Raw genomic sequence first — 12,728 nt, forward strand, 5'->3', positions numbered from 1 at the left:
CTCAGGGATGTCGCCAAGTATTTAGTGAACGTGCCAGTATTTCAACACGCATGAGAACTCCTCCTTATTAAACAGTCACTCCAGAGCACATGTGGATCCCATATTAAATAAATATGTCTCTCACACTTATGTAAAGGGAGGTTAGGTGTGAGGAAAAGCAGAGCTGGTCTTGCTTATACTAAGTTCTTTCTGTAGCTCTGAAAAAACATGAATTATTAGTTGGCTTTAAAAGTTTATAAAATATCAAGATAAAGTGAGGTTTTCACAAAATTAAAGATTCAAAAAGTGTTAAAGAAGTTAAATATTTTCTTATCCTGACCATGTGTGTCATATAACAGGACAGTTCTGTGCTCTTTTAGAAGGGGATTATAAAAGAGCACAGCTTTTTTTATATCTGAAACTATTTTGCACAATTTTTCATGCATGGCAAAGGGCACGCAGTTTGAACAAATCCACTATTGTGCTGGCCTGGGCTAATAGTCTACAACAGGACACCATAAAATTTCATCTAGCACACAGGAAGTGTTCAAATATTTAGTATACAAGCATCTTTTGTGGCTGAGAAAAAAAAAATACAGCTATGAAATTGGCTATTGCTTGTTAGTGTATCAGGTAAAAAAGGGCAATCAAACACATGTTCCCATTTTCCAGAAATAAAAGTAACTTGATGCTTGATTCAGATGTTACAATAGGTTAAAGGTCATATCTAGAACCAAGCTGGCCAAGGTTTGACAGCCTTTGTTACTGGCACACTTAACCTTTGACCCCACATTCAATAGTATGAAGAACATATGGTCACGTGATCTCTGCCTCTTCTGCTCACACTGTCTAAACGGTTTGTGATAACTGTGGCCAGAAGGGGGCACTGCTAGACTGATGTCCAATTGCAGGTGACTAGTTCAAGATATCTGGGCATGTAATGATGGTCTTTACAGAGTCTGAGGAGTATGTACTCAGGTATGTTTACTCAGATACATTTACTTTACTTATTTGAAGTGAGTATCCATTTCCGTGTTTTTGCTCTATTATTACATGGGCATTATGTGACAGTTCGAGTAAGTTTACTGTTATAGGGAGATATTTACTATCCATATTAACCTTTTCAGTAACTGAATTAACGGGCTTCAGCAGAAAGGTTTCCTCTTCGTAAGACCAACCTCAAATTACGTTTCCAGCCTGTAACTTCTCCCTGAAAACACCAGGGGGCAGTATCATCATTGTTTTAAACTCGTGATCATATTGAGTGTATTGGTCTTTGCAAGATTCATGCATTTTTTGAGGAAAACATTTACTTCTGACTTCATCACTTAAAAGGTTCAATAGAGTCTGTGCATTACAAGACATTAGTAGTGTGCTCATTGTAGTGGGTGGGGATTTTGGATTAGGCCTACAATTTCTTATGACCGTCCAAAGGCATTATCGTTTTTCTTATTTGGTGAAAAAAAACACTATCTGATGAAATGTATATGGCTGTTATGCTAAGGGCAGGCATTTTCCAGCTGGTTATATCCCACATAAGACCCATATTAACTGGACTACAGGCCTATTGCGACCCCTAATGGGAATAAGTGAAATATTAATCAATGAACAACTATTCCATTGGCTTATTTATTTATATTATGTACCTCGGAGCAGTGTAAATGTATCTGTTGCATTCATTGACAATTAAAAAGTTGCAGTTCCCAAACCACATGCCGCTTTCCAAAGCACAAAGAACAACTGCCAAGCCTTGATAGAGTTATAATGGACTTCTAATGGCGCCAGCAGCTTTATAAATCTGTCCATTCCTCCTCAGGCCCATCAAGCCAGACGTCCCGCAGCTCTCAATTTCTTTCTTACTTTTTTTTTGTCCAAATCATGTTCTCCTGCATAGAGCCCATGTGCTTCAGGTGAGGTGAGACAGCAAGACGGAGGCATTTTGACAGGCGCTGAGGCAGGAGCGGGGGAGGGATGGGAGAGGTGAGAGCTTTGGCAGGTGAGAGGAGCAGTGTTGGGTGAGGGCGGGGGCCACCTCCACCTCTATCTGACAGGTGTAAGAGCCGGGGCTGACTTTATACTCTGGGTCCCTCCCCCCACATTTCTGCACTCTGTGCTCGCCTTGCCCAGTGGCCCCCAGGGTTAAACATGAATAATGAATCTATGGCGCCTTATGGCAAGTGCAGAGCAGCCCCTCTATATGCCGCACTAAATACTGTCACAGCACTGCGCCTATACCTCACTGAGGTTGTGTTTTATTTGGCGCAGTTCAAAGGGACTCAGTAATGCACATATTTTTGTAGTAGGTTCAGTGAGGTAAAGTGAGAAATGTTGTCACTATTTACTCTCAGCTTTTGGTTATGCCCAACAGCATAGTACTGTTAAATAGTAATGCTTTTTGAGACATTTTTAAGGTGTGCATGTAACTTTTCTGGTGATGGGTCCATTACCTGCTTGTATTTCCTCCACAGTATGGCATGTATCTGTCCTGTTCTTAATACTGAACAAATGACGTGGGAAAGCTACGTGCTGTTTTTTTAATTAACCAGAGTGCCTCAGAGCAATGCCATACCTCACCAACTCTATCCATCATTTCACATACAATGCAGAATGTTGAATGCACCATGGTATCTACTCCCATGGAGACAAGCAAATGACGCCACTCAGCCAAGTCACAGGTCATCACTGTGGAGACAGAGGAAAGCTTCACAGTAAGAATACATGTTTTTTTTCTCTGTAGTAAAACATCTTTATCAAAAAAATTCTAGCCGACAAATTTAAAGCTATACTGTAGAACACTCTAGATGATTCAATAACGTAACCTTCACCAGAAAAGTTGCATAAAGAATGGTCATTATACTGTGTTATTATGCTGTGTTATTATGCTGTGTTATTATGCTGTGTTATTATGCTGTGTTATTATATTGTGTTATTATACTGTGTTATTATACTGTGTTATTATACTGTGTTATTATGCTGTGTTATTATGCTGTGTTATTATGCTGTGTTATTATATTGTGTTATTATATTGTGTTATTATGCCGTGTTATTATGCTGTTATTATTCTGTACTATTTTACATGCAGGGCTTATGGTGTAACAGTGTGGTACTTATGAGCTAAGTATAGTATTTCATATGAGCCATTTCAGGTGATGTGTGGAGTTAAAAATACACATTTTTGAGTGAGTCTATTTATTTTTATTTTTATATGTATTCTGTAAATCCTGCACTCAGGGTTAACTCAAGGGCACTCTGGCTGCAGCCCCCATCCAAAGGTATCCACGTCCAGGTGATATGACGTCTCCTAATTGTTCAGAATGAATGGATGGAGCAGTGGTTGGTTGTCAGTCTTCCTCAGCAATTAACTGAATTTCCAGGGTGTACCTCACCTCAGGCCCACAGTTACTGTCATTTCATGAGAGGAAAAAGCAGATGAATACTGAGGAAGTCAGGACATCTCGTACTTCAATTTGGAATATAGAAAATAAAACTGTCAAGTCTGTGCAAATAGGCAAGAACTACATTTATAAAGTTGTAGTGTTGCCCTCACTTATTACATTTATGTTCAGGAGTTAGCAGCAAGCCAAAACTGCATTCTTATTCTCATCGACATCAGACACATCAGGGAATCTCTACTCAAATTGAATATAGTTTCCAATGAATAAGCACAGGTAACTTTAAGACAGTACAGAAGTTAGACTTTGTGTCACATCATGTAAAATACTGTATGGGATAGCATCTCCTATATTAAAAAAAAAAAATTCTCTAATCACCTGAAATCCAGACAGTAATAACAAATTATGTTTTGTAAAATATAAATTAATAGTGTGAATAAACATGTGCAAAACAAAAACACATAAGAAATAACTCACCAGGCAAATATTTGTTTCATTAGTTGCTTATTTTATGTATAACAACAGTACAAAGTGAATATTTCCCTTGCAAAATAGGAGTGTTTTATATTTACAATATTTATATAATAATATATAGTTGTAAAAAAACTAAAAAAAAACAACAACAAAAAAAAAAAAAACAGTTAATGTTTGACAGAATATTGCACGGCACATTTATAAATAAACATATTCACATAGAAAACAGATGAGTTCTGCCATAGGTCAACACTTAACAGGAAATGGGCTCATTATTTCTCTTTTATTTATTCATTTTTTAAATAATAAATCAAGGTCCATTTGGGAGCAGTGTCTCTGTTGATGCAGAAATGGTGCAGAGCTTTGGAGTACCATTTAGTGATTTTAAATACATAAAAAAAAAAAAAATGTAATCATTAAAAAGATTCAGAACAAAAACCCTGATTAAAACAAAGTCATTTTACCTTCAGATATGGCAATAAATACAGCAGTCTGACAATGTACATCAAGTAAAAGACACAGTGAAATGTGAAATTGTCCAAAAAATTCTTAGACTTACAAAACATTAAGTTCAATACTGCTACTAAAGTCAGATTAAAGGTGCACTATGTAACTTTTCTGATGGAGGGTCCATCACCTGCTTATGGACATAGAAATATTATTGCTTTGTCTGCAGTGTTCCACAATATGGCATTAACAGTATTTACATCTATGGAGACAAGCAGGTGAACCACCGTGCTAAGTAACAAGTCAGATCTGTGGAGAGGGAATCCCACTCACATAAGAATGCATGTTTTCCATGTTTTGGCAATAATTGAATAAGCAAAATAGAAATGTTTAATGCCATACTGTGGAACATTCCAGGCAAAGTAATCACATCTCAATAGAGGCAAGTAATTTAGTGCACCTTCAATAAATCCACATGTATTTAAGGCTATAAGGAGCACCTACTTCAGTTTCAGAATACAAAACTTTCCATTTTTGTCACAGAACGTGTTTGGTTGAAATACTTCATAATATTATACGATATCTGGAAATTGCTGAAAGTGCTGTTCCAAGCCTAGATTATTAAAGACAGTTACATCAGTAACATTTTCAAGGATGTAAATCACAGAACATTATATTAAAGTGATGGGAGATAAAAGCTAAAACATACTAGTAGCCTTAATTGCTCTTTGTCCTCAGACTTCATATGACAAGTCTAAGTACCTTTTTATTCAAATTTTTCAGCTCGAGTGAATATATTAAAGTCAATGAGGCTCACTGCAAGTAGGTGTTCCTAATATCTCATCCAATGTGGAATTCAAGTATCACACCCATTGTAAACAATGACTGATGAGAATAAGGGTTGAGGGGATGAGGTTGGGTATGGGTAGGGTCAATGTCGTCCCGTTTGGGTTAATCTGACCCAGGATCAGTGCTCGTAGGGTCCATTAATCATGCTTTCTTCCACGGTTCAATTTGTCCCACACACTTATCTCTGAGTGGCTGAATTAGCGCTCTATAGATCATGACTGTAAAAAATCACCTATCGCAAATGGGATCTGTCTTTTTCTGTACAATGGCATCTTATATTAATAGCTTTCTCCAAGAACATTTTACATAAATGAAAGATGAGACATATTATATTTGGCAACAAACGCCAAGGATTGGGTCTTGATATATCACCGTGTATGTATAAAATATGAAAGTAATGCATTTTAAAGTCTCAGTTCATTCAAAGACAAACGCACATTTTGGCGTAGACACTATAGTCTATGGATGTCAATAGGTTTTAAGGGATTTGTTTTTTGAATCAATTATTTTATTATTTTAAATTTAGTGCAAATTTACAAATATGCCTTTATAAATTGAACCTTTTTGAACTATGTTTTTTCATAGTGATGCCAACAAATCAACTGGTACTGTCTTGTCTTAAATGTTTTGGCTATGTTGACATGTTATCAACTTTATATTAAATATACAATATCTCTTGGAGAAAAAAAAAAAAGGGTTTGAAAACATACACATTTCTGCTTTAAATGATCCCCACAAACCAATGACACTATACTTGTGATATGTTGAAAAAAAATCTTTCCTTTTTGACACTAAAATACTCTCTTGCGTTTAATAAGCCCCAGTCTTTTTCTGAGTCTGTTCAGTGACTTTTCAAGTTTCTCCATTCTTTATTAAGTGCTGTGGTCTTCAGAGATCCAGCCATGCCACGCTCTCACATATTAAGTAAAAACTACAAAGACAAACCATTACCCAGCGGGAAAGACACAGTGCCAAATGCAGCCGCTGCGATGGCCCAAATCCTCTTTCTCTCTCGTCTCTATACGAGCATTTCAGGAGTTGGAAATTCGCCGGTTGGATTTTGTTCTAAAAAGAGGGATGACACTGGACTGGAACGTGGAGCTTTGGGATTCTTCTCTGTTTGATGTGTGCTGTGGATTGTGTGAAGTATGCATTGTCCTTTTATACATTAGGCCCAAGGCTATGCACACTTTTCTGTGTGATGTGATTGTACATATGCATTTGCCAACCCAAAATGTAACTATTTGACATTTCCACAACACCAGTAATTATTTAAATTATTATTATTTAAAGGCTCTGAAACCTTCTATTTTCCATAGAGATGTTAATGTTTTACCTGGAATGTTCCACAAAATGGCAACAAATTCCATGGAGACAAAGAGGTGACTCCACAAATCCTTTTGGCAGTAAAAAGCCTGTAGTTGAGTAAATTGATGCATAAGATGCATATGTATATACCATATTGTGGAACATTCCAAGAAAAGTAATAATATTTTTGTTGGAAAAGGAGCTGGTGGACCCTCAACCAAAAAGTTTACATAATGTACCTTTACGTTTATACATTTTTTAATCATTTCAGACAACAGCGGGCTTTACAATTCAGACTCTGGTTATTCATAGTGATAGTAATAAATTCTTATACTAAGACTGTAAAACAGAATGTCTACTTGTGTGATAACATAAATCCTAAAAATGAATCTTGGTTTGAGTAGTTTTACTAAATTTGGATTTATCTAGATTATAGGTCTAGAATGTGGATTGCTAGATTATTATTTCTTAAGGCCTTTTGGATCACCAAACTGCAAGATTGCAGAATGCATCCAATAAGTGAAAGCAAGAAAGCAAGCTAAACAAAGACAAGCCATGCCAATGATGACTACTCTGAGTCATAAACCTTTATGTTAGTGGCCCCAGCATTGGCTTTGTGTATAAATGATATTGTCCAATGCACTGCCTTAATGCATCCTGTACTTGTAAACTGTGAAATGTCAAATAGCCACAACAATGGGTTTCACTAGTAAACATCAGTGTAGGTGTAAGACTGTATTTGACTTGTGGTGCAGTGTACAGCTCTCAGCTCTCTGCAGACATAGCGGAGATGATCTGCTCCACTTTATATGCCAGCTTCTGCTTCTGGGCTTGTTCATCATGCTCCAGTGCCTCGGTGATCTATCACACACACATGCATGATTACATTAGTATGGTAACTGTGAGCCAGTGAAGAATGGCACGAGGCCTGCTATTAGTCAGCTACCTTTTCCAAATGACAAAAATGCACATTAGTCATTAAGCAGCAATAACAGATCTTAAATACCAACAGTGTGCAAATGTGCAGTCGGATTTGCTGATTCCAAGTGATTACACTGTATATAAAGCAGTTTTTAAATGTCAGTGGCATAACAAAGCTGTGGCAATAGGAAAGTTTCATTATTATAAATTGATAAGTTGGGCCTATCTTATGTATTTAGACCTTTTTTATATGATGTACAGGTGCTCAAAACTGAGGAGCCCTCCCACCAGCACAAATGCACTGTTTGTAGTTGCTTTATTCAGTTAGTAACATGTTTTTGTGAATTTCTGGGGACAGACATTGTAAATTTGCTTTGTCTATAAATGGTGTAGAGCGTTAATGTTGAACATATAATTGTCACATTTTTATATAGCGCCTTTTCACCTTCAAGTCACTCAAAGCACTTTACATCAATAAACCACTCAATCATTCACACACACATCCATACATACACCAACATTCACAAATACTGGGGGTAAAGTGGGTTAAGTGTCTTGCACAAGGACACAATGGCAGCATTCATTTGTAGGAGCTGGAATCACCCATCCACCTGTGGGTCAGTGGATCTGACTGCTCTACCAGTGTTTTTTTTTTTTTTCTTGAGAGCAGGATTTGAACTTCTAATGTTTGGATCAGTGAACAAACACTACCAGCTGAGCTACTGTCGCCCCTATATAGTTGTCCCTATCAAAATAAATAGATAAATAAGTAGTTATTGACGCCTGTCACATTCAAAAACAAATACATTTAAAAAAAATATTTTTCTAGCTCTATTCTATCACATATAGTATTGCAGAATGGTATCTTTATCATATCTAGATGAATGAAAATGCACTGTCAAATCTGTTAATATTACGTCAATGCACTGGTACAGGTTCAAAGCTAGCGACCTCATTGACCTCACCTCTTGGCTGTACTTGCTAACGTAGGTGAAGATCTCATGAAGCGCACTGAGCACATTGAACTCGCTGGAGTGGAGGCGCGCCTGTTCAGCCAGATAGGCATTCATATCCTGATCGCTGATGGCAGGGAGCCGGCTGATGTCAGCGTAGTACCTGAGAACAGACGTGAGCAGATCACAGGGACAGTCATGCATGCCACACCTCGCTCCTGTCATGTCTGTGCACCTCACTACAGCCAATGGCAATATCTCATATGTGGTAGTGGAATAAGCCAATGAATCACACATGCATATTTATAATCTATTCATAAACTAAAGCTATTTTTATTGTATTTCCAAGGATTTACTATGCTGTGAGAATGTGCATCATAAAATGAGCACATATGTTGCCATTATTTATATTTCTGGATTTATCATTTCACTCATTTCCACTTTACCCACATAGATTAAGTTTAGATTTATCATCACTTACAAGCTATTATATGAATAGTGACAGGGAGCAGAAAACAACTCTGTTAAGTAACACCAGGGGCCTTTTCTCAAGCCTCCAAGAACAAAAGATTCTGTATTTCAGCAGAAATTTTGACTCATCAAATCACCCCAACCAATCACAACATGTACTTTTCTAGAAGGAACCCAGTGTCCCCACACAGAAACCAGAACACTGTTGTTGATGAAAATTATGTTAAAAGACTCACAATAATTAGATTTTACATCTAACATACTAACAAATAAAACAAAATGATGATTGTTAAGGTAAATTACACACTATGATATTTTACATTCAATTTGTACAATAAAATTACAAAATTTAAAAACTGAATTCTGTCAACTGGACAAAATACAATGCTGCAACCAATCACCTTCTAGATTAGTATTAAATAAAGTTGTAAAAACTGTGAACTTTTTATCCACTCTTATTATCAAGATGGTTCCTCTAATGCACTTTAGTGAATAGGCTTAGCTACCGGTACTTACCGTTCTACCCAGCTCTTGTAATGTGGGATGTCTTTAGCATACAGTAGTTTGGTGGAAGGTGAGTCTTTGCCGAGTCGGTGCTCAGAAGTGGAACAGGAGTCCATAAACGTTTGGGCCACCACTGATAAACAGGCGTCTGTGATACTGCTTTTATGGATGTCAAACACAAACTGTGGATTTTTTATTACGTTTACCCAGAACCTCAGGGGAAGGCTGTTGAGAGAGAGAAAATGAGAAACCATGAGATATGTACATGGTTAATATGGTTAATATTTTAACATAAATTGTGATATAATTCTGTACACAAACAAGTTAAAGCTGTATACAATTAGAGCTTATAATGAACTGAATGCAGTCTTTGGACAATATCTTGTGTTAGCTGGACAACTCCATGTAGGTGCTGAATTGCCATTTTACATTAAATTAGTTACTTATGCCATAACATTTCACATGAGAGAAGAAACCAGTGATAAGTCATTCATTTTGTTATAATTTACATTTTAACAGTGAATTTACCATGAAGAATTTTATTCAATCCCATTTGGGATTGTGAGGATTAAAAGAGTAGTTTAAAAAATGAAAAAAAATTGTAGCCTACAGTACTGAATACTGATTTGCAAGCTTTTTTTTCCCCAAAATTCTCCATAAATTGTCAAAAACTGTCAAATGCCTGATATGGTGTTTTTATTGTATTAAGTACAATGAGAAATTCACATTACACCGACAGTATGTGCTGTATTTAGAAATTTGACAGTACTTCAATTCAGCTGTTCCTTTGATTGACACAAATGCTGTAAGTGTATTAAAACGTGGTCTCAAGGGCATCTAAAACTCAGCTCAGGTGTCAGTCTGAGTTTTCCAATAAAATATGTTGACCGTAAAGGATGTAAGGGTAACAGTTTAATAGGCTGTGAGCATCTTTCCATCAAGCTTGACTTTCTCTTCTGCCGCAGCGATCTTTTTGAAAAAGCAATGAGAGTCCTCTCATTGCACTTAAAGGCAGTGGTGTGAGACAGGAGAGGCGGACTGGATGGATTTTGTAAGCTGCTCACCAGTTACTCTTCCAGGTGTGGCGCACGTCCATGTCATGAATGCCATGTCGGTCTGCCTGCTCGTCCAGGAAGTCGAACATGTACTTAATGGCTAAAGGCAGAGCAGTGCCTCGACACACAGTGCTGAAGAGAGTCTCAAATAAATCGTCCACAAACTTCTGTAGTGTGCCCTGATGAGAAACATGTGTGGTAAGACTGATGCATACATAAACACTTCATAGTAACATATAAAAGACTCTGCAAATGTGATAATTGTGGCATAATTATTTTTATTGCCAACTGTCTACTTTTTTATTTTTATTGCTAACTGGCTTTATAGCAATTAAAAATGAGAAACGGTACATTTACCCAACGGACCTATTTTGATAAAATTTTAGTAGTAGTTGTACTACTTGCATACAAACTATATTAGGCAGAATTAGAATTTGAGATACCATGGCATTCTGATAAAACAATAAATAAATAAAATATGCCACTATGTAATGTAGTAGTTCTATCAAAAGTATTGAAACCCAGATACTACTCTAACTAGATACTCATTTGAAGTATGAATAGTGACACCTACTGTTTTAAATCATCTTGATTTTTATCAAAAAATAATACAAGAACGCAAGGTAATATTAAAGAAACTATTATTCTATATATTCTATTGTCTAACAAACAGTGTTTTTGGTAACATTGTGGTATCAAAATTGGTATCAAGTATCAAAGTTTTTCCTTATGATTGAAATCAAGTTTAAAATCTTAGTATTGTGACAAAACTATAATGTGTAGACTGTAGTACCTTTGTGGCCAGTAGCCTGGTCAGGTAGATTTCTGACACCATTTTGCTGCCTCTCTCTCCTTCTTTCTGGTCACCGTGATCGTGATTCTTCACCAAATGCCAGACTTTGACTCCACTCTCCAAATCAGGGGTCAGCATGGGCACCCGTGAGTGGGGGCTGTCCGGACTGGTGGGGGTGGACCGGAACGGAACATCCACACCTACGCACAAAGTCAAATGGTTGTCTCTAACTGAGAGAAAGGATAAATGTCTTTTAAAGCTTTCTGTTCTCGATACAAGCAGATAGACTGTATATTTTTTCACAGTCATTATTTCTGTTGTCATAGTGATCATATTATTTGCAGTGCACCGGATGTGAAATTCAATAAGACTGTTCAGAATAACAATGTGGACAAAAGGCGCATACCCATAATATCATTAGTGATTTACTGATAATGGACAATGTACAAAGCAACATTTAAAAAAGGACTAAATAAACCAAAATACACAATGTATCTCTGTAATTTACATTTACACTTGGCAAGGCTGGATTATTACACAGTAATAATAAGTACCTGTTTTTTTGTCAAGTATATTTAACTTTCATGAATATTTAATTGAATGTTTTTGGCCATGGGAAATATGGATTTCAAGTGGAACCTACATATTCTTTCAGCAAGGGCAAATTCACCCCCCACAGCTTGGCATGATAGGAGCAAGTGAGGCTGACCTGAGAACCTGAGAGCTAACCACTCTGCCACCATGAACATCATGATTTCTTTATAGCTGTAGATAGCTTGGTAACATCTTGTTATGCTCTCTATACTTAAGAGAACTCCCAGCTTCTTTGAGTAACTTTCGTTAAATTAGACAAAGTTTAATTGAATCTTTTAATATCACTGTTTTGAACAGTCTATATCTGTATGTGTTAATAAGCAGTATGACTACCACGATCACCGGTGGCAACAGATGGTGCACAGTTCCCATTGAAAACCTCTGCACTGACCATATCTGCTGATGCTGCGAGGGAAGCTGGCTGATGAGGGAATATTGAAAGAAGACATCTGTTTAGGCACCAGGGCCACTACACAGCGATCCGACACCTGCAAAACAAAAGTAAAAATGTGATGCATCTACTTTTTGGTAATGAGACAGCAGATGTGGGTCAGAAGTAATCAGGGAAAGTTGGTATTTACAAAGAGTTTGGTAATCACCGACTTAGCACAACACAGATGGTGTCAGCTCCAAGCTTGAATCAGGGAACACTATTCTTGGTAGAAATGCTTTAAGACAAATGAAAACTATTTGTAAGAGAAATGCCTCCACTGTAAATTCATAGCCATGGCATTTTGAGATGTTAATACTTAGAGCTCAAATGACAGATGACTATGTGCTCTCTGTAAACAACAATGTCTGTGTGGTGCTTTTTATTTTGCTTGCTAAAAGAAAAGCCATTCTTGTTGTCTGCTTTCTAATTCAATGCATACAACAATACATCAAAACACAACTGACAGAATGGCTAGAAATGATTGTGAAAACAATTGTGCTACCAGCAACGACTAGACAAAACAAACACTAAGAGGGAATGATTCATATGGGGTCA

The 12,728-nt window shown here is 36.9% G+C and overlaps 2 protein-coding genes across 2 annotated transcripts in view; one reads left to right on the forward strand and one right to left on the reverse strand.

The window, feature by feature from the left end:
- The window catches only part of yod1 (YOD1 deubiquitinase), a 132,629-nt gene that overhangs the window by 8,087 nt on the left and 111,814 nt on the right, over window positions 1-12,728 (forward strand). The window lies entirely within an intron of this gene.
- The window catches only part of LOC117371263 (plexin-A2-like), a 64,761-nt gene continuing 59,024 nt past the window's right edge, over window positions 6,992-12,728 (reverse strand). Inside the window, exons 26-31 of the mRNA XM_033966904.2 lie at window positions 12,132-12,228; window positions 11,147-11,346; window positions 10,363-10,532; window positions 9,311-9,523; window positions 8,336-8,486; window positions 6,992-7,310 (exon numbers count right to left, since the gene is read on the reverse strand). Coding sequence (XP_033822795.1) covers window positions 7,215-7,310; window positions 8,336-8,486; window positions 9,311-9,523; window positions 10,363-10,532; window positions 11,147-11,346; window positions 12,132-12,228 — 927 coding nt within the window. The 3' untranslated portion in view covers window positions 6,992-7,214. The remainder of the gene's footprint in view (window positions 7,311-8,335; window positions 8,487-9,310; window positions 9,524-10,362; window positions 10,533-11,146; window positions 11,347-12,131; window positions 12,229-12,728) is intronic.

Source organism: Periophthalmus magnuspinnatus, chromosome 5 (assembly GCF_009829125.3).
Source record: "Periophthalmus magnuspinnatus isolate fPerMag1 chromosome 5, fPerMag1.2.pri, whole genome shotgun sequence".
Lineage (NCBI taxonomy): Eukaryota > Metazoa > Chordata > Actinopteri > Gobiiformes > Gobiidae > Periophthalmus > Periophthalmus magnuspinnatus.